We start from the raw sequence: 24,440 nt of genomic DNA on the forward strand, positions 1-24,440 counted from the left end.
ATTTTCCTCTAAAACCACAGTGTGTCTTATGGCCCGGTGCGTCTTATAGTCTGAAAAATACGGTACATGAGTTTTGGCCATTATATGACTTGTATCTGCACTTTTACCAGTTTTCCCCCTTTGCAGACTGTTTCTAATTTGCAGTTGACTCTGAGCTAGTGGGTGGAGGCTAGCTGCTATTATGTTTCCCGTACAGTAAACACACAGATGCTAGTGATTTCTTGGTTTTTTTACTCCTTTGGCAACAAACAAACAGCAGGACTGGCCAGTGTTACTGTGAATCCCTCTTGGTCATCCGTTTATAATCTTGTTTGAAAGCTCCTGCATAATGTGTTTCTCTGCCTGTGTCTGGGTCTGAGCCTCTCTTCTCCCATTTGCTCCTCTTCATAAACTTCAATAGGCAACTGTTATCTGACCCCTCACTGTGCTGGCAGCCGCTCTTAGCTTGAGCAAGAAGGATTTTCACTGATGTGTTTTGTGTGTGTGGTTGAAAGATGAGTTTTGGAAGGGGAAGAAATGGCTCATAAGTGGAGAAAAGAAGATTTCTCTAATATGTATTACAATGTTTCTTTAATTTTGATTTATGCAGAATTTAAAGTATAGTCCTTATTTTTTAAAAACTCCCTTTTGGTTGGAGAATAATGATCTCACGTATGAACCCTACATATTAACCTTCACCTGTTTATATCAGCAATTTTAGGTTCCTGTTTTAGCACCAACGCCTATGGCCCTTTTGCTTATTCAGAGCTACTGTCCTCAGCTCATTGTCGTTTTGTATGCACTCATGTAGTGCTCCTCAGATTCCTAAATTAACACCTGCATCTTAAAAACATCTCCAGAATCTGTTTCTTACCTTTTGATACTGAAAAAACCCTTACTATTGCTTTTATTCATTCTCGCCTGGACTACTGCAACTCTTTACTGATCGGTCTCCCTCTAACCAAACTTTCTCCTCTTCAATCCATCTTGAATGCAGCAGCCAGGGTTATATTCCTCTCCAGCTGATTCACTGACGCCTCCCCCTTGTGCCAGTCACTGCACTGGTTGCCAATCAGCTACAGAATTCAATACAAACTTATATCTCTCACCCACAAATCTCTCCACAGTTCTGTACCACCTTTTATTTCATCCTGCATCTCTGTCCATCATCCTACCCGCCCCCTCCATTCTGCAAATGATCTTGACTAACATCCTCCATAATACGAACCTCACACCTCTGTCACCAGGACTTTTCTCGTTCTGCGCCAGTTTTCTGGAGTGCACTACCTCAAAGGATGCAACTGAAATCGAGCCCCCAAGTTTTTAAGCCTCTCTTCAGACAATCTTCTCTTAACTTACTAACCTAACTCTCCCCTGTTACTCCCTTCTAAATGCTATTCTTAACCTTCTCCCAGCTATTTCTGTACTCACATGCTCCTTACAACCAATAAGCGCATAAGTGAACTTTAAAGGTTACTGTCTTATGACAGTAAGGGGTACTTTACACGCGGCAACATTGCTAGCGATGTCGAGCGCGATAGCACCCGCCCCCGTCGCTTGTGCGACATTTGGTGATCGCTGCCGTAGCGAACATTATCGCTACGGCAGCGTCACACGCATATACCTGTGCAGCGACGTCGCTGTGACCGCCGAACAATCCCTCCCTCAAAGGGGAGGTGCGTTCAGTGTCATAGCGACGTCACTGCGGCATCACTAAGCGGCCGGCCAATAGAAGCGGAGGGGCGGACATGAGCGGGACTTTAACATCCCGCCACCTACTTCCTTCCGCATTGCCGGTGGACGCAGGTAAGGAGATGTTCGTCGCTCCCGCGGTGTCACACACAGCGATGTGTGCTGCTGCAGGAACGACGAACAACATCGTACCGGTGGCAGCAGCGATATTAAGGAAACGAACGACGTGTCAACGAGCAACGTTTTGGAATGATTTTGCGATCGTCGATCGTCGCTCATTAGTGTTACACGCTGCGATGTTGCAATCGACGCCGGATGTGCGTCACTAACGATGTGACCCCGACGATGTATTGGTAGCGATGTCGCAACGTGTAAAGTACCCCTAATGCTCCCACCTAGCCAAAATCCTACTCCACACTGATGAGGGGCGATACCCCGAAACAGCTGTCTGTGGATGGATACCTGGCCTTGGTATTTCCCTTGTCATATCTTTAAACTCGTCAAGAGCTGGATATTGACTAAAAGGGCCACTTACTATGTTGGTTATGGTGGTCTCCTATAAAGAGGCACTTCTTGGCTGGGTCCTTCCCGGAGGGATATCTGGCTATTTTCCGTGTCTGGACTCCTAACAGAGGCTCCACAGACCTTTTTTATCCGAATCATGCAAGTTTATATGAAATCAATAATTTATCATAACGATGGCCGGCCCAGATACTACAAGCACGCTTTACCTATTGTGTCCCCCTATTTCCCCATAGGTTGTAAGCTTGCGAGCAAGGCCCTCATTCCTATTGTAGTTGCTGAACTATGTGTGACTTGTATTGTTTTTGTCAGTATAATGGTCATGTCACACACGACAGCGACGACGACGTCTCTTCTAAGTCACCATTTTCTGTGACGTAGCAGCGACCTCGTCGTCGCTGTCGTTGTGTGTGACATCCAGCAACAACCTGGCCCCTGCTGTGAGGTCGCCGGTTGTTGCTGAATGTCCTGGGCCATTTTTTGGTCGTTGTTCTCCCGCTGTGAAGCACACATCGCTGTGTGTGACAGCGAGAGAGCAACAACTGAATGTGCAGGGAGCAGGGAGCCAGCTTCTGCAGACGCTGGTAACCAAGGTAAATATCGGGTAATCAAGCAAAGGCTGCTTGGTTACCCGATATTTACCTTCGTTACCAGCCTCCGGCGCTCTCAGGCTGCCAGTGCCGGCTCCCTGCACATGTAGCCAGAGTACACATCAGGTAAATAAGCAAAGCGGTTTGCTTATTAACCCGATGTGTACTCTGGCTACGAGTGCAGGAAGCCAGCGCTAAGCGGTGTGCGCTGGTAACCAAAGTAAATATTGGCTAACCAGCGAAGCATTTTGCTTGGTTACCCGATATTTACCTTAGTTACCAAGCGCAGCATCGCTTCCACGCTTCGCTGCTGGCTGGGGCTGGTCACTGGTCGCTGGTGAGATCTGCCTGATTGACAGCTCACCAGCGACCATGTAACGACGCAGCAGCGATCCTGATAAGGTCAGGTCGTCGTCGTCGTGATCGCTGCTGCATCGCTACGTGTGACCCTAGCTTAAGCCCCCTTGATTGTAAACTGCTGCGGAATATGTTGACCCTATAAAAATAAACGTTATTATTATTATTATTGGTGAACTTGATAAATGGAGAGATTGTGCTGGTGCCAGTAAGAACCGCTGACGAGTCACTCATCAGAACTTAACTATGGGGCCAATCAACAGGCAGAAAACTCTATTGTGACCCGCTGCATGTTTATTGTATGTGTGGCTGGAGTCTCCACGTATGGTGGACCTGTCATTTAAAAGGGATTTTTGAGGAAAACACGGTTTCTCTCTCCAGCGATCTGCCTTCTGACGGACAAACATGAGGTTCAACTAATGTGGCTTCACGTTTTTCCAGTTTTTGATCATTTCTGCTCAAATTCTTGTAGCCCAGAATTGGATAGGATTTGTTAACATTAGTAAAAAGCTGTAAAAACAAGATTTCAACATTATTTCAAAATGTAAAAAAATGTGGTCTTTATTGATTAACCAAGCTCCATCCACTCCAGCGTTTTTTTGTTTTTTTATTATTTTATCAATGGAGTGGTGCTTTAAACCCAAATCTCCTTCCCTCTGTATTATACTTGACCTTCAGCGTTTTCATCATTTTTCGGTACCGCTCTGGTCTCACAGCGTCGTGTTGTGCCTGTAACTTCTGTCTGGCCGAAAAGCAGAAGTTACTTTTCAAGCTCTTAATACAAGTCTATGAGAGCCAGATTGAGGTTCTGTATTGTGTTTTTATTGCCTCCATGAAACACTGGAGCAGATGGCATGTCACAAATCACTGGAGATCGACCAGAGCAGCGCTGGAAACAGATAAAGACACCGGAGAGCGGGTATAAGAATGGGCAAAGGACTTACATTTAAAGCAATCACTCCTGCGCTGAAATTGTGGAGGTCGCCTGAGCTGTAGTATGTTTATTCGAACGTAATAAGAATATCTGTGTATGTAAATAAACAAAATGTAGATGTAGTTGCATAATAATCTGTCTATGTAGCAATTGCACAAATCTATAAAAGTTGTATAGTCATGAAGGAGTTACCAAGGATAAGTGAACAGATGTACAAATAATGGAAGTTTTCAAATAATGAGCAAAAGTCTTATCAGTAATGTTTACACAGAAAGAATGTACAGAAACAAACTGCGCAGTGAGAAATTAAGGAGTAAAAGTACTCCCTGTTTAGCTTCAAGGTTAGAGATGCAAACTGTATAATTGGATCTATCTAATACACTGGTCAGTTGGTAATGCTGGCTCAAGGAGAGCATGTCTTATGTATTCATTGTCTGATACATTGATATATCGTCACTGGTATATAGCTAATACGGCACCGTCTCTGGATATCCCATTAGCAGTCTTCACCCAAATTCCTGCCTTGACAAAATGAAAAAAGAATAAATATAATAATAATGCTGGAATGATGCTTTAATGAGTTATGTTAGCACGTTATCACAACAGGAAAAGTGATAACTAGAGGAGCTCATTTCTGAGACCCCATCAATCCTTAGATTGGGGCTCTGAGGTGGCCATCTTTGGATACCTGTTCCTGTGTGTATAGTTTCAGCCTCACTGTGACTACATATTGCTCTCCTCTTCTGTTTTCCAGGCCTTTGAAGATCTCAGCAAGCTCATGGAAAAGGTACGGTGAGATATTAATATTAGCCTAGGTTTCCGGTCAGCACAGCACTGACAGACGGCTGCCTCCAATTATTTTTACAGGCCAAGGAAATGGTAGAACTGTCCAAATCGATAGCGAACAAAATCAAAGACAAACAGGGGGACATCACAGAAGATGAGGTATAAAAACACATCTGTTACCAGGGTACATGGGAACAATCGCACCACAATATTATTTAAGGAGGCCTTGCTCCAGGAATAACATGATGAAAAGTTGTGTCTGGCGAGGAGACCTCTGCTCCTGACCTGTAAATCTCAGCTGTCGTGTACATTGTATCAGATTTTCCTGGAATTCACGAACATACATAAATATGGAAAAAATGTATATGGAAAGTTATAAAACTGTTGAAAACTCATGAATTTCACTATATACCGTAGATACTTGAGTATAAGCAGAGGCCCCTAATTTTACCACATTAAACTGGGAAAACTTATTGGCTCAAGTATAAGCCTAGGGTGGGAAATGCAGCAGCTACTGGTAAATTTCAAAAATAAAAATAGATACCAATAAAATGTAATGGGCCTATCCTTGTCCCTCCCCCCTTGTAGTAATGTGCCCCAGCCTGGTCCATCTTATAGTAATGCCCCATCCTGGTCCCCTTGTAGTAATGAGCACCATCCTGTAGTAATGCCCCATCCTGGTCCCCTTATAGTAATGCCCCATCCTGTAGTAATGCCCCATCCTGGTCCCCTTGTAGTAATGTGCCTCATCTTGTAGTAATGTGCCCCATGCTTTGGTAATGTGCCCATCCTTGTGTTTCATCCTGTAATAATGTGCCCCATCCAGTAGTAATGTGCCCATCCTTGTGCCCTGTAGTAATTTGCCAATCATTTAGTGTTGTCCTCATATTGGTCCCCTTTTCGTCCCCTATTATTCCGTTGTTTGTTCACATACGCAAAATAAATATTCTCACCTGTCCTCCGTTCCCGTGGTGGCGGTGTCCTCTTAACTGCTTCTGAGGTACTGCAGGCACATAGACCCCTAGATCATCTTGTCCGGTGCACGGGGCCGATGCTGTCATCTACCGTCATTGCTTTATTGCAGTTGAATGCTTTGCAGTGCTCCAAACCATCCAACTGCAATAAAGCAATGACTGTAGATGGCAGCATCGGCCCCGTTCACCGGACGCGATCATGGAGTGGTCTGTGTGCCTGTGGTCTGTAAGAAGCAGGTAAGAGGACACCGCAGGAATGGAGGACAGGTGAGAATAATTTTTTGCTGGAACCTCACTCAAGTATAAGCAGAGGGGGGGCATTTTCAGCAAAAAGAAAAGGCTGAAAAACTCGGTTTATACTCGCGTATATACGATATTGCACGATATAAGACAATCAAGTTCCCCATAAAGACTGTTTTATTTAATCTTTTTGTGTGTGTGTGTGTGTGTGTGTGTATATACACACTTACATGGGGAAAAAGAAAAAATAGTTCCTTTGTCACGATTTCAAAATAAAGAAATATCCCTATTTGGCGTTGTTGTGTCCTATCACAAAAAAGAAAAAGATTTAACCCATGAACATCTTAAAGACAGAAAAGAATCAAAATGTCATAATTGTGTTTTTCCATCAACGAGCCCCTCGATCAGTGAGCGTGGAAAAATAAAAACTGCTATCGCTATGAAAAAGGGTAGAAAAAGGCAAAAAATATTAATTCTCTGTGGTGGGAAGGGGTTAAATTGGAGACTAATGAAACCCCATATCTATATATCACTGTTATTTGTATAGACCATAAAGTTCAAGTCCTACCTGCTGAGTATGGGAATTGCCAATCCAGTGACACGCGAAACCCACGGATCTGGCACACATTACCACATGCAGCTGGCAAAGCAGCTCGCCACCATGTTACAGGCTCCACTAGAGGTGAGTGAATTCTCCTTTTTGCTTTTGGAAACTTTTTAATATATAAAGGTTCTCATATTGATTCTTTATTGGGGTTCTCCGATCAGGGCAGCTATTGGCCATTTACCCTATTATGGCACATAAATATTACGGGGGGATGGTCTCCAAGTCTAAGCTCCCACTATTTTTCAGAGTAGTTAGCAGCTAATGGGCAATATGTGGCCATGCACAGATGCCTCTAAAGGTAACCACTCCTCACTGGAGGTTCTAGTTTTTAGGCCCCCACAATTTGTACAGCACCACAGGGAGTTTATCATTTAATATCAAATTCACTCAGTGTGCTGCAATTCTTAAAATGACTGTTCAATATCTCCCTTTGGTCATTGCTGTTACACCCCTCATATATCATCATTTTTATGTGTATATCATCATATGTTTTATGTAACCTGATATGACTTCTTAATATGTTTTGTTTTTTTCAGGAGCGAGGGGGCATAATGTCACTCACAGAAGTATACTGCTTAGTAAATCGAGCCAGGGGTATGGAGGTATGTTAGAAATGGGCTACTTAAAGAAGCACTTCCATCAATGTTTTTATCCTCTGTAATATGTTGCAGTCATCATGTTATATAGCACTGTGTACTTTCACTTGTTCATTTTACCTTTCTACCAGTTAATTCTTCTCTTTTCCATTAAGTCTATGACATCTCGTGATTACAAACGGATTAGCTGAATCCTTCTAAGCTTTATGTAGAAACATGAAGGCTCTTTTCCCTGAATGGATCATCACTGCAAAAGTCAGTGGCAACGAGTGAGGAGGTGGCTGTCTCAGGAGTTGAAGAGGGGCATGATTCTTGCTGGAAAAGTCACTTCCTGTTTCTACATTGAGAAAAGAAAAGAATTAAATGGGTAGAAAGGCAAAATGAGCAATTGTAAGTACATTGTGCTTTATAATATGATTGCAATATATTATGAAGATACAAATTTTGATGGGAGTGCTTCTTTAATATATTTTTCACTATATCCTCAGCGTACCCCAACGAGCAAACCGCTCCTCACCTGTCCAAACACTGATGAAATGTTTTTGTTTTCCTAATTATGTATTTTTCAGAAAGGCTTAGTCTTATTTTTACTTAGTGGACCAATCACCTCCTGGGAAATCCCAGTCAGTTAATCATTGTCTCCTGTCAATTAATCTTTGTTCCCCGGGCACAGTTTGGTATGTTAAAAATCAAAACTGCTCAGTATTAGCTGTCACCATGTCCACAAGTGAGTCCCCTGGTGTCTGGCACTGCAGGGCTGGCATCACCTCGGCAGTCAACCAGTGATCCTAAGGGGTTTGAGCGGGGTGTTCCAGCTACACCGGCAGAGCTGCTGACATCACTAACAGTCGATGTGATCTATATTGATAACCAATACAAGACATCAGGAGGAGCAGCAGAGGCTCGCTGGTGGACCGGGGGATGGTGTTGTTTTTATACCACATTGTGTCAAGAACCAAGATTAACTGAAAGAGAACATGTTCCATGTTATGGCATGAGTAAATTAGAAGACTAAACACAGTACAGTGCTAATATCTGCATGCTAAATATTTTAGGGAGCCAATTCTGAATATCTGATGGGACTTTTGCTTTCACAGTTGCTTTCTCCAGAAGATCTCGTAAATGCCTGCAAAATGTTTGAGTCCTTGAAACTTCCACTGCGGTAAGATGTCACTTAGAGTAAGGTTTGCTGCCATTCCATCCATTAGTTCCTCTGACAATCAGCACTTTCCTTCCCTGCCCACGAATGAAACGTTGACCGATGGCCCAGGATAAACTTCCTGCCTAGTTTCCCATTCAACACGTTTGACCTGCGCCAAACAATAAGACAAAGGTGGAGAGCTGTGCAGTAAATGGAACAAGGCTTTTTGCTTTGCAGGATATGAAACAATATGGTTTATGGCCTCAGGCTTCCCCAATGTAGCGGCATTGTGCATTCTGCTAACCCCCTACAATGGCTCAGTAGAGGCTGATTATGGCTGCAGGACCCATTCATCTGGTCTTATCCATCTTTCCTTTTTGCAGGCTTCGTATTTTCGATAGTGGCGTTATGGTAATTGAACATCAGTCTCACAATGAAGAAGAAATGGTGGCTTCTGCCCTAGAAACGGTATATTTAACTTTTAGTTCTTCTTGCCTTACATACCTTTATTGTGAATCAACATTTTCTAAAATGACTTTTGTGATTACAGCCAGTGTGCTGTATACAAAGCAAAAGGACCGCTGTAGTTACCGGCAGGGGTGCACTTACTATTACTATATACGACAGACCGTGTATGATGTACTGTACATAAAGCAAGTAAATTATATTGCGGAATGAGACATATATGAAAAATAAAATAATACCCTTAACGCAAATTTTTGTAACTGTACGTCAGCGCTGGGGTTCACATGTGTGGAGGGGGCTTAGGATCTGAGCTCCAATCACTTCTGCTAAAGGCATCATCCAGTGGTAATTTGTTTTTTGGTGATGGTCTGACTGCTGGGATCTGCAAGATTGATATGAAGGGAACTTTATTCCAGTTCAAAATGGATCTGTTAGTCGGATGTCCAACAGCTGCTCCATCTATCTTCTATGGAACTGCTGGAAATAGCCAAGTGCATCACTTGGTAGGGAAATAATAAAGTGGTGGAGACGCGGGGATAAAAATTCCCTGTGATGCTGATTTGTACTGGTCACCAGCGGTCAGACCCAACTAATCAATAAGTTATCACTGATCCAGCAGATAGGCAATCGCCTATTTCTTTATCGTTCCTTATGGGAGACCCAAACCATGGGTGTATAGCTTCTGCCTCCGGAGGACACACAAAGTACTACACTCAAACGTGTAGCTCCTCCCTCCGGGCTATATACACCCCCTGGATGACAATCTAACCAGTTCAATGCTTTGTGTTTCAGGAGGTCACACACACTTGCATTCTCTGATTTTTCATTTTTATTTTTAAAGATTTGGAAGAAAAGCGGGTCCAGTCTGGACTCCCGGCATGTCCCTTCACACCCCACTCTGTCGGGGTGCTGTTAAGGTTGACTTTATAAGGCTGGAGCCTTCACATGCCGCGCTCCTTCACATCCTCTGTCGAGGCTCTGGGTTGAAGTGGGAGCCGTCACGGTCCTCTCTGCTTGCAGAAGACCGGTCTCCATCCGCAGCCCTGTCTGGTTCCTGCTGGAAGGAGCATTTACCCCTCTCTCCAGGGACATGGCCCTGCGTCTCAAAGCTAAGTATTGAGACGTTTTTTCAGGGGTCCCGGGTGTTTTTACTAGGGGGACAGTATGTGTTGTATCATTACTGTAAATTCCGGCCGGTTCTGGGGGTTTCCCCTGAGAACCGCGCCGAAGGTGCCTGCTCGTCGGCCGCACTTTTAAATCTAGGCCCCGGCTTCAGTTTGGGCCTAGTTTCGGTTTCGGCTCCTCTGCATGTCATGCATACAGTATGCATAGCGTGGCGCCGCCCACCGCTCGGCCAGCAGGGGAGGACACTCCTCTCTGGGGAGATGTTTCCTCCCCTGTATCTCTCCCTGGCCCTCCGTTTTTCCCGCTCCTGGGCTAATACACGCCCCCCCTCCTCCTTCCAGCGCCATTTTCTCAGCGTTCTACACTGACGGCGCTGGATGCTGCAGCTGCTGCTGTTTAGGAAGACTGACGCTTCTCTGGGGCTTGGAGCTGGGGAATCCGGAGGGCACACAGAGAGCGGGCTGGTAAGCCACAACCTCTGGTTGTGGGCTTTTTATTATACACTCTCAGGGCATTCTACAGGAGTGTATTCTTGCTGCAGAGCTGCCACCTCAGCAGCATGTCTGTCACCCGAAGCAAGGCTGCAAACATGTATGCTATATGCACTGCTTGTAAGCTCATTCTGCCAGAGCCAAGCACATACCCACATTGTGATGCCTGTGCTAATATGGTTGTGTCTCAGCCTGGAGCCTCCTCAGGGGTCCCTCTGGCTGCTCCGGCCCCGGTGGCTGAACCCCCGGCTTGGGTAGCTTCCTTCTCACAAGCTATTTCCCAGTCTTTTGCCGACTCCATGGGGCAGTTGTCCTGGACACTGCTGTCCATGCATCAGCCCCCTTCTCAGGGGGCTTCTGCTGCTCCGAGCTCTGCAGAGCTCTCAGAGCATGTCCTAGGACCCCGTCCCCCTAAACGGAGACGCAGGGACCCTTCTCCTTCTCCTTCCTCGTCCCACGGCTCTGATTCACGAGCCGAGGTGCAGGGCGAGGAGGACTCGTTTACTGTGGGCTCAGACGCTGCTTCTATGTACCCCATTGACTTGTCTGAGGGTGATGCGGATGTCAGTGACTTGATTGCGTCCATTAACTCCGTACTGAACCTCAACCCACAAGAGTCAGAGGAACAACCTTCTCTGGTGGAGGTACACCAGTTTACCTCTCCTAAGAAACCTAGGAGTATGTTTTTTAACCACTCCAGCTTTCACACCACTGTTACCAAGCCCAGGGCCTGTCCTGACAAACGTTTTCCGAAGCGTAGTTCAGATGACCGTTTTCCTTTTCCACCAGAGGTGGTTAAGGAATGGGCACAGTCCCCAAAGGTAGACCCTCCGGTGTCCAGAATCTCAGCCCGCACAGTCGTAGCTGTGGCTGATGGCACTTCTCTTAAGGATCCCACTGACCGCCAGGTTGACCTTCTGGCCAAGTCTGTGTATGAGGCGGCAGGAGCCTCGTTCTCCCCGTCTTTTGCGGCAGTGTGGGCTCTTAAGGCAGTCTCTGCCTCTCTGGCGGAGATGCATTCCCTCACCAGGGACTCTATTCCTGAGACGGATGCCTTAACTTCTCAAGCTTCGGCTTTTGCATCCTACGCCATGTCTGCCATCCTGGAGGCTTCTCACCGCACGGCGGTGGCCTCCGCTAACTCCCTCGCGATCCGCAGGATCTTGTGGCTTCGAGAGTGGAAAGCAGACGCTTCCTCTAAGAAGTTCCTTGCGAGTCTCCCTTTTGCTGGGTCCCGGCTGTTTGGGGAACAGCTGGATGACATAATTAAGGAAGCTACTGGCGGGAAGAGTACTTCCTTGCCACAAACTAAAGCCAAGAAACCTGTCCAGGGCAGGAACCAATCGAGGTTTCGTTCCTTTCGTTCCTCTAACTGGTCATCCTCTAAGCCCTCGACCTCGTCCACTACCGCAGCCAAGGATCGTAAACCCAACTGGCGCGCAAAGCCGCGTCCTCAAAAGACCGGAGGAGCCGCTGCCACTAAGGCAGCCTCCTCTTGACTATCTGGCTGCGCCAGCAACGTCCTTGGTCGGTGGCAGGCTCTCCCACTTTGGCGACGTGTGGTTTCAACACGTCTCCGATCAGTGGGTGCGGGATATTATCTCCCACGGCTACAGGATAGAATTTTCTTCCAGCCCGCCAAACAGATTTTTTCTGTCCACCCCCCCTGCTCCAAAGCCGCCGCCTTCTCCCAGGCCGTGGCATCCCTGCAGGCCAACGGTGTAATTGTTCCAGTTCCCGCCCGGGAACGGTTCAGCGGTTTCTACTCAAACCTCTTTCTAGTCCCCAAAAAGGACGGTTCCTTCCGGCCCATCCTGGATCTCAAGCTTCTCAACAAGCATGTTCAGGTGCGGCACTTCCGCATGGAATCTCTGAGATCGGTCATTGCCTCAATGACCCGAGGAGATTTTCTGGCATCCATCGACATCAGAGATGCCTATCTGCATGTGCCCATTGCGGTTTCACACCAGCGTTGGCTACGCTTTGCAATCGGAAAGGAACATTTCCAATTCGTGGCTCTCCCCTTCGGCTTAGCCACGGCTCCTCGAGTATTCACCAAGGTCATGGCAGCAGTGGTTGCGGTCCTGCACCTCCAGGGGTTGGCAGTGATTCCTTACCTGGACGACCTTCTAGTCAAGGCCTCATCCAGTGCAGACTGCCAGCGGAGTGTCTCTCTCACTCTCGCCACGCTTGTTCAGTTCGGGTGGCTTGTCAACCTGCCCAAGTCCACTCTGACTCCGACCCAGGTGCTTTTGTACCTAGGGATGCAATTCGAGACTCTGCCGGCACTTGTCAAGTTGCCCTTAGTCAAACAGCAGTCCCTTCGGCTGGCGGTGCGCTCTCTGCTGAGGCACCGCCGTCATTCCATCAGACACCTCATGCAGGTGTTGGGTCAGATGGTGGCGTCAATGGAAGCGGTTCCCTTTGCCCAGTTCCATCTGCGTCCCCTGCAGCTGGACATTCTCCGCTGTTGGGACAAGCGGATCTCTTCCTTGCACAGGCTAGTGGCTCTGTCGCCACAGACCAGGAGCTCTCTTCGGCCCCTCTCTCTGTCACAGGGACGCTCCTTCCTGACTCCGTCCTGGGTGATCCTCACCACGGATGCCAGCCTCTTCGGTTGGGGAGCAGTATTTCTCCATCACCGAGCACAGGGCACTTGGACTCCGTCCGAATCAGCCCTCTCGATCAATGTGCTGGAGATCAGAGCTGTGTTTCTAGCTCTCCTAGCCTTTCACCACCTGTTGGCGGGCAGGCACATTCGAGTTCAGTCGGACAACGCGACAGCGGTTGCCTACATCAATCACCAGGGCGGGACTCACAGCCGTCTGGCGATGTTGGAGATTCAACGAATTCTCCAGTGGACGGAGGACTCCAAGTCCACCATATCTGCAGTCCACATCCCAGGCGTGGAAAACTGGGAGGCCGATTACCTCAGCCGTCAAACCGTGGACAGCGGCGAGTGGGCCCTGCATCCGTCAGTGTTCAGATCAATCTGCCGCAAGTGGGGCACTCCGGAAGTGGATCTAATGGCATCCCGGCACAACAACAAGGTTCCGGTTTACATGGCTCGCTCCCACGATCCTCAAGCCTTCGCAGCAGACGCACTGGTTCAAGATTGGTCTCAGTTCCGTCTGGCCTATGTGTTTCCCCCTCTGGCGCTCTTGCCCAGAGTTCTGCGCAAGATCAGAATGGAGGGCCGTCGAGTCATACTCATTGCTCCGGACTGGCCCAGGCGAGCTTATTACCCAGACCTGCTCCGTCTGTCCGTAGAGGTGCCGTGGCATCTCCCGGACCGCCCAGACCTTCTCTCTCAAGGTCCGTTCTTCCGCCAGAATTCTGCGGCTCTCAGATTGACGGCGTGGCTCTTGAGTCCTGGATCTTGACGGCTTCAGGCATTCCCTCTGAGGTTATCTCCACCATGACTCAGGCTCGGAAGTCTTCTTCGGCCAAGATATACCACAGGACTTGGAGGATTTTCCTGTCCTGGTGTCGCTCTTCCGACCATGCCCCTTGGCCGTTCTCCTTGCCGACTATCCTGTCTTTTCTACAGTCTGGTCTACAGCTAGGACTGTCCCTCAATTTCCTCAAGGGACAGGTGTCGGCTCTGTCGGTATTGTTCCAGCGGCGTATCGCCCGACTGGCCCAGGTGCGCACCTTCATGCAGGGCGCATCTCACATCATTCCTCCTTACCGGCGGCCCTTGGATCCCTGGGACCTTAATCTGGTCCTCACGGCCTTACAGAAACCCCCCTTTGAGCCTCTCAGGGAGGTTCCCTTGTTTAGACTTTCACAGAAAGTTGTTTTTCTAGTAGCCATAACTTCTCTCAGGAGAGTTTCTGATTTGGCTGCGCTCTCTTCGGAATCCCCCTTTTTGGTGTTTCACCAAAACAAGGTGGTTCTTCGTCCGACTCCGGACTTTCTCCCTAAGGTGGTGTCTCCTTTCCACCTTAACCAGGACATTTCATTGCCTTCTCTTTGTCCGGCCCCGGTACATCGCTTTGAGAAGGCGTTGCATACTTTGGATTTGGTGCGAGCGCTCCGAATCTATGTGTCACGCACCGCCGTTTTTAGGCGGTGCACCTCACTTTTTGTGCTAACCACTGGTCAGCGCAAGGGTCTCGCTGCTTCTAAACCGACCCTAGCTCGTTGGATCAGGTCGGCTATCACCGATGCCTACCAGTGTTCTCAGGTGCCTCCCCCGCCAGGGATTAAGGCGCTCTCGACCAGAGCTGTCGGTGCCTCCTGGGCTTTCAGGCACCAGGCTACGGCTCAGCAGGTTTGTCAGGCTGCCACGTGGTCCAGTCTGCACACTTTTTCGAAGCACTACCAAGTGCATGCTCATGCTTCGGCAGATGCGAGCTTGGGCAGACGCATTCTTCAGGCGGCTGTCGCCCATTTGTGAAGTTAGGTTTTGCCTACTTCTCAGTTGTTTTTTTTCCCACCCATGGACTGCTTTAGAACGTCCCATGGTTTGGGTCTCCCATAAGGAACGATAAAGAAAAAGAGAATTTTGTTTACTTACCGTAAATTCTTTTTCTTATAGTTCCGACATGGGAGACCCAGCACCCTCCCTGTTGCCTGTTGGCAGTTTTTTGTTCCGTGTGTTTCACCGGCTGTTGTTAGTAGACAGAGTTCCGGCTATTCCGAGTTTTACTCTATCTCTACTTATGGGTGGATGTCCTCCTTCAGCTTTTGCACTGAACTGGTTAGATTGTCATCCAGGGGGTGTATATAGCCCGGAGGGAGGAGCTACACGTTTGAGTGTAGTACTTTGTGTGTCCTCCGGAGGCAGAAGCTATACACCCATGGTTTGGGTCTCCCATGTCGGAACTATAAGAAAAAGAATTTACGGTAAGTAAACAAAATTCTCTTTTTTCATCAGATAATCCCTTAACCGTTTAGATGCCACTAAGTCTCTGACAGCAGCATTCAAATGGAGAGGTTGCCACAATCGCAGTGCTCCTGTCACTACCATCTTGATACTCCTGTGATGCTCCGCTACAGGCTGAGCATCACAGGGAATCGACATATTAAATATTTGGTTACGTCGCATCAGTAAAACTCCAGCCATATCATTTTGATATATAATTAATCCATAGAGTAAGGAAAAAAAATATAAAAGCATCTGAATTGGGGTAATTAAGTCACCACACCTCCCTATAAAAAGCAATCAAAGCTTTTTGTGTACCATATTTTTCATACTTTTAAGACACACCCAGGTTTGGACCACAGAAAATAGGAAAAAAATGTTAACTACTCTGATGATATATAAAAAAAAAAAGTGGAGGGGTAATGTTGGGGGTCTACGGTTGGACTTGTTTTTTGGTGCTGTAGGGTAGAAGAGGGGGGGGGGGGTAATGACTTATTCTAAAGTGGTAAATTATATTAGGATGGTTGTACAATAAAATGAAGGGTGTTATATACTGTCCCCAACAGTGACATAACAAGATGCTAATACATGTTACTCTGTTTTGTACCAAAACTTCATAAAGAGCACAAGTCCATTTATTGTGTAATCCGCAATGTGCCCGGTGTCTTACATGTGTAATAGCTGTCATTTATGCCACTTAGACTCTGTATATGCGATTTTAGCCACCTGTCCACTTCGGAAAATAGAATAACTTCTACTGGACTACATTGAATGACTATTGCAGGTTTTATATCTAGCAGTGCCGTCCTACACTAATTTTCTGTGCTCTTTATGACCAAACGTACATGTGAGAAAACCAAGACGGCGTCACATATATGTTCCTACATGTTGCACAGACAGAGATTGGAAATGCAGGAGATTTGGCTTTTATCTGAGAGACCGAGACTCTTCTCCTAAGTGGAAATCAACTTATCTACATGTGACAGTTTTATTTTTCTTCAGCCGGTGTGCCAAAGATCCATTATATTAACCCTCACATGGATGTAAGCTTTCCCCAACCTGCTACAAGCTCAGCACAGTCCCTTCTGCTCAGCGTTACCTAGATGGAGAGAGAACTGTGCAGCCGCTTACTTATCTCAGTGATTGGAGCACAGCGCTGATTGTTCTGCACTGCAGTCGGTGAAGTCTGGCACTGCTGACTAGAATACGCACATACATTGTTAGCAAGACGTTATCTCGATAAAAAGTGCGACTTATAAGCAGAAAAATATGATGCCCAAAGTATTGATAAAAGTATTAGCTCGCCAGCCAAAGAATGCGTGCAAAAAATAAGTGTTACAGAATGCGTCAAATGGCGACACAAGCCAATTTTTTACATACTTCTGAATTTTATTTTTACTGCTTAAATAGAAATTAATCTGTGCAAACCTGGTATCACCGTAATGGAGAATCATATTTCCAGGTCATTTTTATCATATATGGACTATTGTAAAAACAAAACCCCAAAAAGCTATGGCAGATTGCATTTTTAATTTTTATTAGTTTGTCATTGGAATTTTTTGGCCCGTTTCACAGTACATTGTATGGTGAAGTCAATGATGTCCATAAAAATAAATACTTATCCCTCAAAAAGTAAGCCCTCATATAGCTATGCCGGTGGGAAAATATAGTTGGGTCAGGCCTCAATGTACTTTTGACTAAATAAAATACTTTGCCATATTAGGTAACATTATATATAAAAATCTATAATATCAAATTTTCCTTTTTTCAATAGGTATCTGAAAAGGGTTCATTGACTTCTGAAGAGTTTGCCAAGATTGTTGGCATGTCTGTCTTGTTGGCCAAAGAAAGGTATTTCCCTTTGGTTTACTGCTCTCTCCCCTGCTCTTGCTAGTATGGAGCATTGTAATGACAGTATTCCTTAGTTTTTTTGCTTGCTTCCCTGTTCTTGCTGGTGCATGGTCCACTAATATAATATTCTCTTCTTTATTATTAGTTTCCCTGCTTGGTAGAATAATCTGCATCAACACAACCCGATTTACTGCTCGCTAGCCTGTTCCTATTGGTTAAGAATAAATAAATATGTGTAATCACTGGTTTAATCGCTCCCATTTTCATTTTGTTGCGGAGTGCTCTAATGATATTATTCCCCAGTTTCTTGCTCGCTCCCTTGTTCTTGCTGGTGTGGAGTATTCTAATGATATTATTCTCCGGCTTCTTGCTAGCTCCCTCGTTCTTGATGTTGTGGAGCACTGTAATGATATTATTCTCTTCTTGCTGGTTTGTAGTAATGTAAATGATACTATTCTCCGGTTTCTTGCTCTTTCCCTTGTTCTTGCTGGTGTGAAGTACTCTAATAATATTATTCCTCAGTTTCTTGCTCGCTTCCTTATTTTTTCCGGGGCAGAGTACTGAAATATTATTCCCCGGTTTCTTGCTTGCTCCCTTGTTCTTGCTGGTATGGAGCACTGTACTGATATTATTCCTCGGTTTCTTGCTCACTCCCTTGTTCTTGCTGGTATGGAGCACTGTACTGATATTATTCCTCGGTTTCTTGCTCGCTCCCTTGTTCTTGCTGGTATGGAGCACTGTACTGATATTATTCCTCGGTTTCTTGCTCGCTCCCTTGTTCTTGCTGGTGTGGAGTACTGTAATGATATTATTCCTCGGTTTCTTGCTCGCTCCCTTGTTCTTGCTGGTATGGAGCACTGTACTGATATTATTCCTCGGTTTCTTGCTCACTCCCTTGTTCTTGCTGGTGTGGAGTACTGTAATGATATTGTTCCTCGGTTTCTTGCTCGCTCCCTTGTTCTTGCTGGTGTGGAGTACTGTAATGATATTGTTCCTCGGTTTCTTGCTCGCTTCCTTGTTCTTGCAAGGGCAGAGTACTCAAATATTATTCCCCGGTTTCTTGCTTGCTCCCTTGTTCTTGATGGTGTGGAGCACTGTAGTGATATTATTCCCCTTCTTCTTCCTGATGTGGAGTACTGTAATATTATTCCTCGGATTTTTGCTCGCTTCCTTGTTCTTGATGGTGCGGAGTATAGTAATATTATTCACTTGTTTCTTGCTCGCTCCCTTGTTCTTGATGGTATGGAGCACTGTAGTGATGTTATTCCCCATGTTCTTGCTGGTCTCCAGACTGTAATTAAATGATTTCCCGGTTTCTTGCTCGCTCCCTTGTTCTTGCTGGTTTGGAGTACTGTAATATTATTTTCTGGTTTTTGCTCACTTTTCTGGTCATGTTGGTGTGAAGTACTCTCATCATATTTTTTTTCTTGACAGATTGCTTCTTGCTGAAAACATGGGGCATCTCTGCAGGGATGATTCAGTGGAAGGTTTACGCTTCTATCCAAACCTGTTCTTGACGCAGAGCTAGGCGTTTGTTGGAGGTGTCTGTAATGAAGTGCTGAAGATCAAAATACGACGTGGAGTACCCCGAGCAGAAGGAAGTTCCTGTACGATATCCTCAGAATCATGATTGAAAGAGGACGGACACATTGAAAACTTGTCCATAGCCATAAACTTATGTTCTTGTTTACTGGGGACCGCAATATACAAATCGCGACTCTTTACAACGACCAAAGGTTATGTAGACAAAAACCTTGAGCGATAAATCTCCCAACATGATGCGGTATGCTTTATCAAAACCAGTGCTAGGAAAGCATGGAGTAGATGTCCATCTTGCTACCTCCTATAATTTCCAAAGGATTTCTTAAAGCTGAGCGCTAAATCTTGATTAGTTCATAAGGACAGCTTCATTACCGGTCCCTTGCAGTAGATAAATAAATTTGCCTTATTGACCCAAATTCCTTGACACTATGCACCGTATATACTCTGTCTGCACTATCCATGGCGGATGTTAAGTGTCACAGGTGATGCTCTGCAGCGTCAGCCAGGATCAGAGGTGGCTGTGATTTCACTCATTAAATCCATCAGAGACCACAGTCAATAGCAATGATGATATCTTTGTTGATTAGACAGAAGGAGGGAAGTCCCTCTGTGACGTGACCACCAGTGGGTTACTGTGGTAGCCAGGGGTCAGCAGCACTGACGGGTATAATGCACTGCAGTGTATTATATAAGCTTAGTGTTAGATCCCGCAGTGAAACTAAAAAATTGAAAAATATTATTTCAATAAAATATTTGGATTCCAAAAAATGTAAATATTTTCTGCTTTATTATGGAATAAAGGTGTCAAGTATTGTTGTAAAGATAACATGTTTATCCTTCTTCAAAGGTGGAAAAAAAAGTATGAAATCCTTTCATCTTCCCATGCACCCCAGTAACAACAAAAACTTTAACTCATCTTGGGGGAAAAAAAAGAAAGTTGCAGATTAATTGAAGGCGGTTTACAACAGCTGACATGTGTGCCTGCTAATCGCGAGTGGAATCTCTTCCACCCGCAATTATTAACCCCTTACATCTCACTGCCAAATCTGGCAGCGTGATGTATATGCGCCGCCATGACAGTGACTTACCCCACCCCCATCGGAAGTCACGTGACATGACCACGTGACTTTTGGTGGTTGCCATGGTAGCACAGGGTCATGTGATGACGCCTGTAGCTAACATAAGTCACTTCCTCTCAATGCTGGAATACAGCCGGCATTGAAAGTAAAGCACTATATCTGCAGTTCTCAGCTGTGTAGCTGTGATCTGTAGATAGGGTAGAGCGATCGGATTGCTGATCGCTATAGCCCCCTAGGGGGACTAGTAAAATAAAAAAAAAAAGTTAAAAAGTTTTAAAAAATAAAAAAAAAATAAAACCTAAAAGTTCAAATCAACCCCCTTTCACCCCATTGAAAATTAAAGGGTTAAAAAAATAAAAAATACACACGTTTGGTATTGCCGTGTTCAGAAATGCCCGATCTATCAAAATATAAAATCAATTAATCTGATCAGTAAACGGTGTAGTGGCAAAAAAATTCCAAACGCCAAATCTACGTTTTTTGGTCGCCGCAAATTTTGCGCAAAATGCAATAACAGGTGATCAAAACGTAGCATCTGTGCAAAAATGGTACTGTTAAAAACGTCAGCTCGAGACGCAAAAAATAAACCGTCACTGAGCCATAGATCCTGAAAAATGAGACCGCTACGGGTTTTGGAAAATGGCGCAAAATGTGTGCCACTTTTTTTGGACAAGCTTGTGAATTTTTTTTAAACCCGTTAAATACAAGTAAACCTATACATGTTTAGTGTCTACAAACTGGCACTAACCTCAGGCATCACATAGATACATCAGTTTTACCATATAGTGAACACGGTGAATAAAATATCCCAAAAACTATTGTACGATCACACTTTTTTGCAATTTTTCCGCACTTGGAATTTTTTTCCCGTTTTCCAGTACACTATATGGTTAAACTTATGGTTTCATTTAAAAGTACAACTCGTCCCGCAAAAAACAAGCTCTCATATGGCAAGATTGACAGAAAAATAAAAAAGTTATGGCTCTCGGAAGAAGGGGAGCAAAAAACAAAAACGGAAAGTGCCCGAGGGCTGAAGGGGTTGAGCCTCCCATAGATGGCTCAAAAACATGAAACCTGCGGTTTAGTAGAGAGAACTGCGCAGCTCTTAAGGAAGTGTGAACGGCGCCATAGGCTCAACCAAAAGTCGAGTGTGTGCATAGAGTATGTTTTGGAACAACTGGTAGTAATCTCAGGACTCAGATGTGTAAGGAAATAGAAGGAATTACAATAAAATGTAATAAATGATAGGAACTACATTAAATGCAGTTTTCTATTCAGACCAGTTGGTGAAGGTCCCAGTAGTGAGACCCTCACCGATCAATGTTATCAATAGTGATATGCGAATACGATCATGCGCGGTACTCGTAACGAGCAGTTGGATGCTCGGATGGGATCAACTTGTGTATAGAGTATAATGGAAGTCAATGGGGAATTTCTTTATCGTTCCTATGGGAGACCCAGACATTGGGTGTATAGCTTCTGCCTCCGGAGGACACACAAAGTACTACACTAAAAAGTGTAGCTCCTCCCTCTGAGCATATACACCCCCTGGATAACCAGATCTAGCCAGTTCATTGCTTTGTGTTCAGGAGGCATACATCCACACATGCATTCTCATCCGATTTTTCATTTTTGGAAAGTTTTTGAAGAAAAGCGGGTCCAAGCCTGGACTCCCGGCATGTCCCTTCTCACCCCACTGTGTCGGCGGTGTTGTTAAGGTTGATTCCAAGGCTGGAGCCTTACATGCCGCGCTCCTTCACCATCCCTCGGGCTCTGGCTTGAAGTGGGAGCCAGCACGGTTCTCCTTGCTTTGCAGGAGACCGGTCTCCATCCGCAGCCCTTCAGGATCCTGCTGGACGGAGCACTCATCCCCAGGGACTTGGAACCCTGCGTCTCAGCAAGCTAAGTACCTGAGACGTTTATATTCGGGGGGTCCCGGTACTTTATTATGGTGGGAGAGTGTGCTGTGTAACTTTTCTGACATTTCCGGCCGGTTCTCTGGTTGTCGCCTGAGAACCGCGCCGATGGTGCCTGCGCGCCGGCCGCATCGCTCAAATTTAGGCCCTGGCTTCGCCGGAGGCCTACTTTCGATTTCACTGCCCTCGCATGTCAATCATGCAGAGGGACAGTGCGGCTCCGCCCAGCAGCCGTTCGGCACAGGGGAGGGACACTCCTCTCTGAGTACATGTCCCCTCCCCTGTAAGTCTCCTTGGCCCTCCAGATCCCGCTCTCAGAGCAGGTCCCGCCCCCTCTCCTCGCTCCGGCGCCATTTTATCAGCGTTCTTCTCTGCGATCAGCGCTGGCTGCAGCATCCCTGCTAAGCTGCTTGGGGGTCCGGGCTGTGGGATCTGGAGGGCACACAAATGGTCTGGTAAGCCACAACCTCCGGTTGTGGACCTTCTTATATACTCTCTGGGGGTCATTCTGGCTCAGAGCCCCCACTTCAGCAGCATGTCTCACACGAGGAGCAAGGCTGTACTCAGTATGCACTGCATGTAAGCTCGTGCTGCCTGAACCGAGCACCTATCCACATTGTGATGCCTGCTCTAACCTGACAATGCCTCAGCCTGGAATCGCACCCACAGTGGTCCCTCCGGCTGCTCCGGCTCCGGTGGCTGAACCCCCGGCTTGGGTAGAATCCTTCTCTAGGTCAATCTCCCAGTCTTTTGCCGACTCCATGGGACAGCTGTCCCGGACTTTGCTGAACATGCATCAGCCCCCTTCTCAGGGCGCCTCTGCTGCTAGGGCTCTCTCAGCGGAGCTCACAGAGGATTCTTCATCTGGTCCCAGACCCCGTCCTCCTAAAAGGAGACGCAGGGTCCCCTCTCCTTCCTCGTCCCGCGGCTCTGATTCAAGAGCTGACTCGCAGGACGAGGAGGATTCCTTTACTGGGGGCTCGGAGGCTACCTCCATGTGCCCCATTGATCTGTCCGAAAGTGACTTAGATGTTAGTGATTTGATTGCGTCCTTTAATTCTGTACTGGACCTCAATCCGCCAGTATCAGAGGAGCAACCCTCTCTGGCAGAAAAGCACCAGTTTACCTCGCCTAAGAGGACAAAGAGTGTGTTCTTTAACCACTCCAATTTTCAGGCCACTGTGACCAAGCCTAGGGCCTGTCCTGACAAACGCTTCCCAAAGCGTGGTTCTGATGGCCGTTTTCCCTTTCCACCTGATTTGGTCAAGGAGTGGGCTCATTTACCAAAGGTAGACCCTCCAGTGTCTAGACTCTCAGCCCGGACCGTTGTATCAGTGGCTGATGGCACCTCTCTTAAGGATTCCACTGACCGCCAGGTTGACCTTCTGGCCAAATCTGTATATGAGGCAGCAGGGGCCTCGTTCTCCCCATCTTTTGCAGCAGTGTGGGCTCTCAAAGCCATCTCTGCTTCTCTAGAGGAGATGCATTCCCTCACCAGGGAATCTATGCCCGAAATGGTTGCCTTAACTTCCCAAGCTTCAGCTTTTTCATCCTATGCCATGTCTGCCATGCTGGAGGCTTCTCACCGCACTGCGGTGGCTTCGGCTAATTCCCTCGCTATCCGCAGGATCTTGTGGCTTCGAGAGTGGAAGGCAGATGCTTCTTCAAAGAAGTACCTTGCTGGGCTCCCTTTTGCTGGATCCAGGCTATTCGGTGAACAACTGGATGAAATTATTAAGGAAGCTACTGGCGGGAAGAGTACTTCCATGCCACAAACTAAAACCAGGAAACCTGCCCAGGGTAGGAACCAGTCGAGGTTTCGTTCCTTTCGTTCCTCCAACTGGTCATCCTCTAAGCCCTCGGCCTCGTCCGCTAACTCAGCCAAGGACCAAAAATCCAACTGGCGCACAAAGGCGCGTCCACAGAAGACCGCAGGAGCTGCTGCCACTAAGGCAGCCTCCTCTTGACTATCTGGCCGCGCCAGCAACGTCCTTAGTCGGTGGCAGGCTCTCCCACTTTGGCGACGTGTGGTTTCAACACGTCTCCGATCAGTGGGTGCGGGATATCATCTCCCACGGCTACAGGATAGAATTCTCTTCCAGCCCGCCAAACAGATTTTTTCTGTCAACTCCCCCCTGCTCCAAGGCCGCCGCCTTCTCTCAGGCCGTGGCATCCTTGCAGGCCAACGGAGTAATTGTACCGGTTCCCGCCCGGGAACGATTCAGAGGTTTCTACTCAAATCTCTTCCTAGTCCCCAAAAAGGACGGTTCCTTCCGGCCCATCCTGGATCTCAAGCTTCTCAACAAGCATGTTCAGGTGCGGCATTTTCGCATGGAGTCTCTGCGATCAGTCATTGCCTCAATGACCCAAGGAGAGTTCCTGGCATCCATCGACATCAGAGATGCCTATCTGCATGTGCCAATTGCAGTTTCACACCAGCGTTGGCTACGTTTTGCAATCGGAGAGGAACATTTCCAATTCGTGGCTCTCCCCTTCGGGTTAGCCACGGCCCCTCGAGTATTCACCAAGGTCATGGCAGCAGTGGTTGCGGTTCTGCACCTCCAGGGGTTGGCAGTGATTCCTTACCTGGATGACCTTCTAGCCAAGGCTTCATCCAGCGCAGACTGTCAGCGGAGTGTCTCGCTCACTCTCGCCACTCTAGCCCAATTCGGGTGGCTTGTCA

The 24,440-nt window shown here is 46.7% G+C and overlaps 1 protein-coding gene across 1 annotated transcript in view; it reads left to right on the forward strand.

Annotated features, from left to right (window-relative positions):
• VPS36 (vacuolar protein sorting 36 homolog) overlaps nucleotides 1–19,530 on the forward strand; it is a 102,705-nt gene extending 83,175 nt beyond the window's left edge. Inside the window, exons 7-14 of the mRNA XM_075334585.1 lie at nucleotides 4,829–4,861; nucleotides 4,942–5,019; nucleotides 6,622–6,756; nucleotides 7,218–7,283; nucleotides 8,375–8,439; nucleotides 8,802–8,886; nucleotides 17,144–17,220; nucleotides 18,655–19,530. Coding sequence (XP_075190700.1) covers nucleotides 4,829–4,861; nucleotides 4,942–5,019; nucleotides 6,622–6,756; nucleotides 7,218–7,283; nucleotides 8,375–8,439; nucleotides 8,802–8,886; nucleotides 17,144–17,220; nucleotides 18,655–18,748 — 633 coding nt within the window. The 3' untranslated portion in view covers nucleotides 18,749–19,530. The remainder of the gene's footprint in view (nucleotides 1–4,828; nucleotides 4,862–4,941; nucleotides 5,020–6,621; nucleotides 6,757–7,217; nucleotides 7,284–8,374; nucleotides 8,440–8,801; nucleotides 8,887–17,143; nucleotides 17,221–18,654) is intronic.
• The last annotated feature ends 4,910 nt before the right edge of the window (nucleotides 19,531–24,440 follow it).

Source organism: Anomaloglossus baeobatrachus, chromosome 2 (genome assembly GCF_048569485.1).
Source record: "Anomaloglossus baeobatrachus isolate aAnoBae1 chromosome 2, aAnoBae1.hap1, whole genome shotgun sequence".
NCBI lineage: Eukaryota > Metazoa > Chordata > Amphibia > Anura > Aromobatidae > Anomaloglossus > Anomaloglossus baeobatrachus.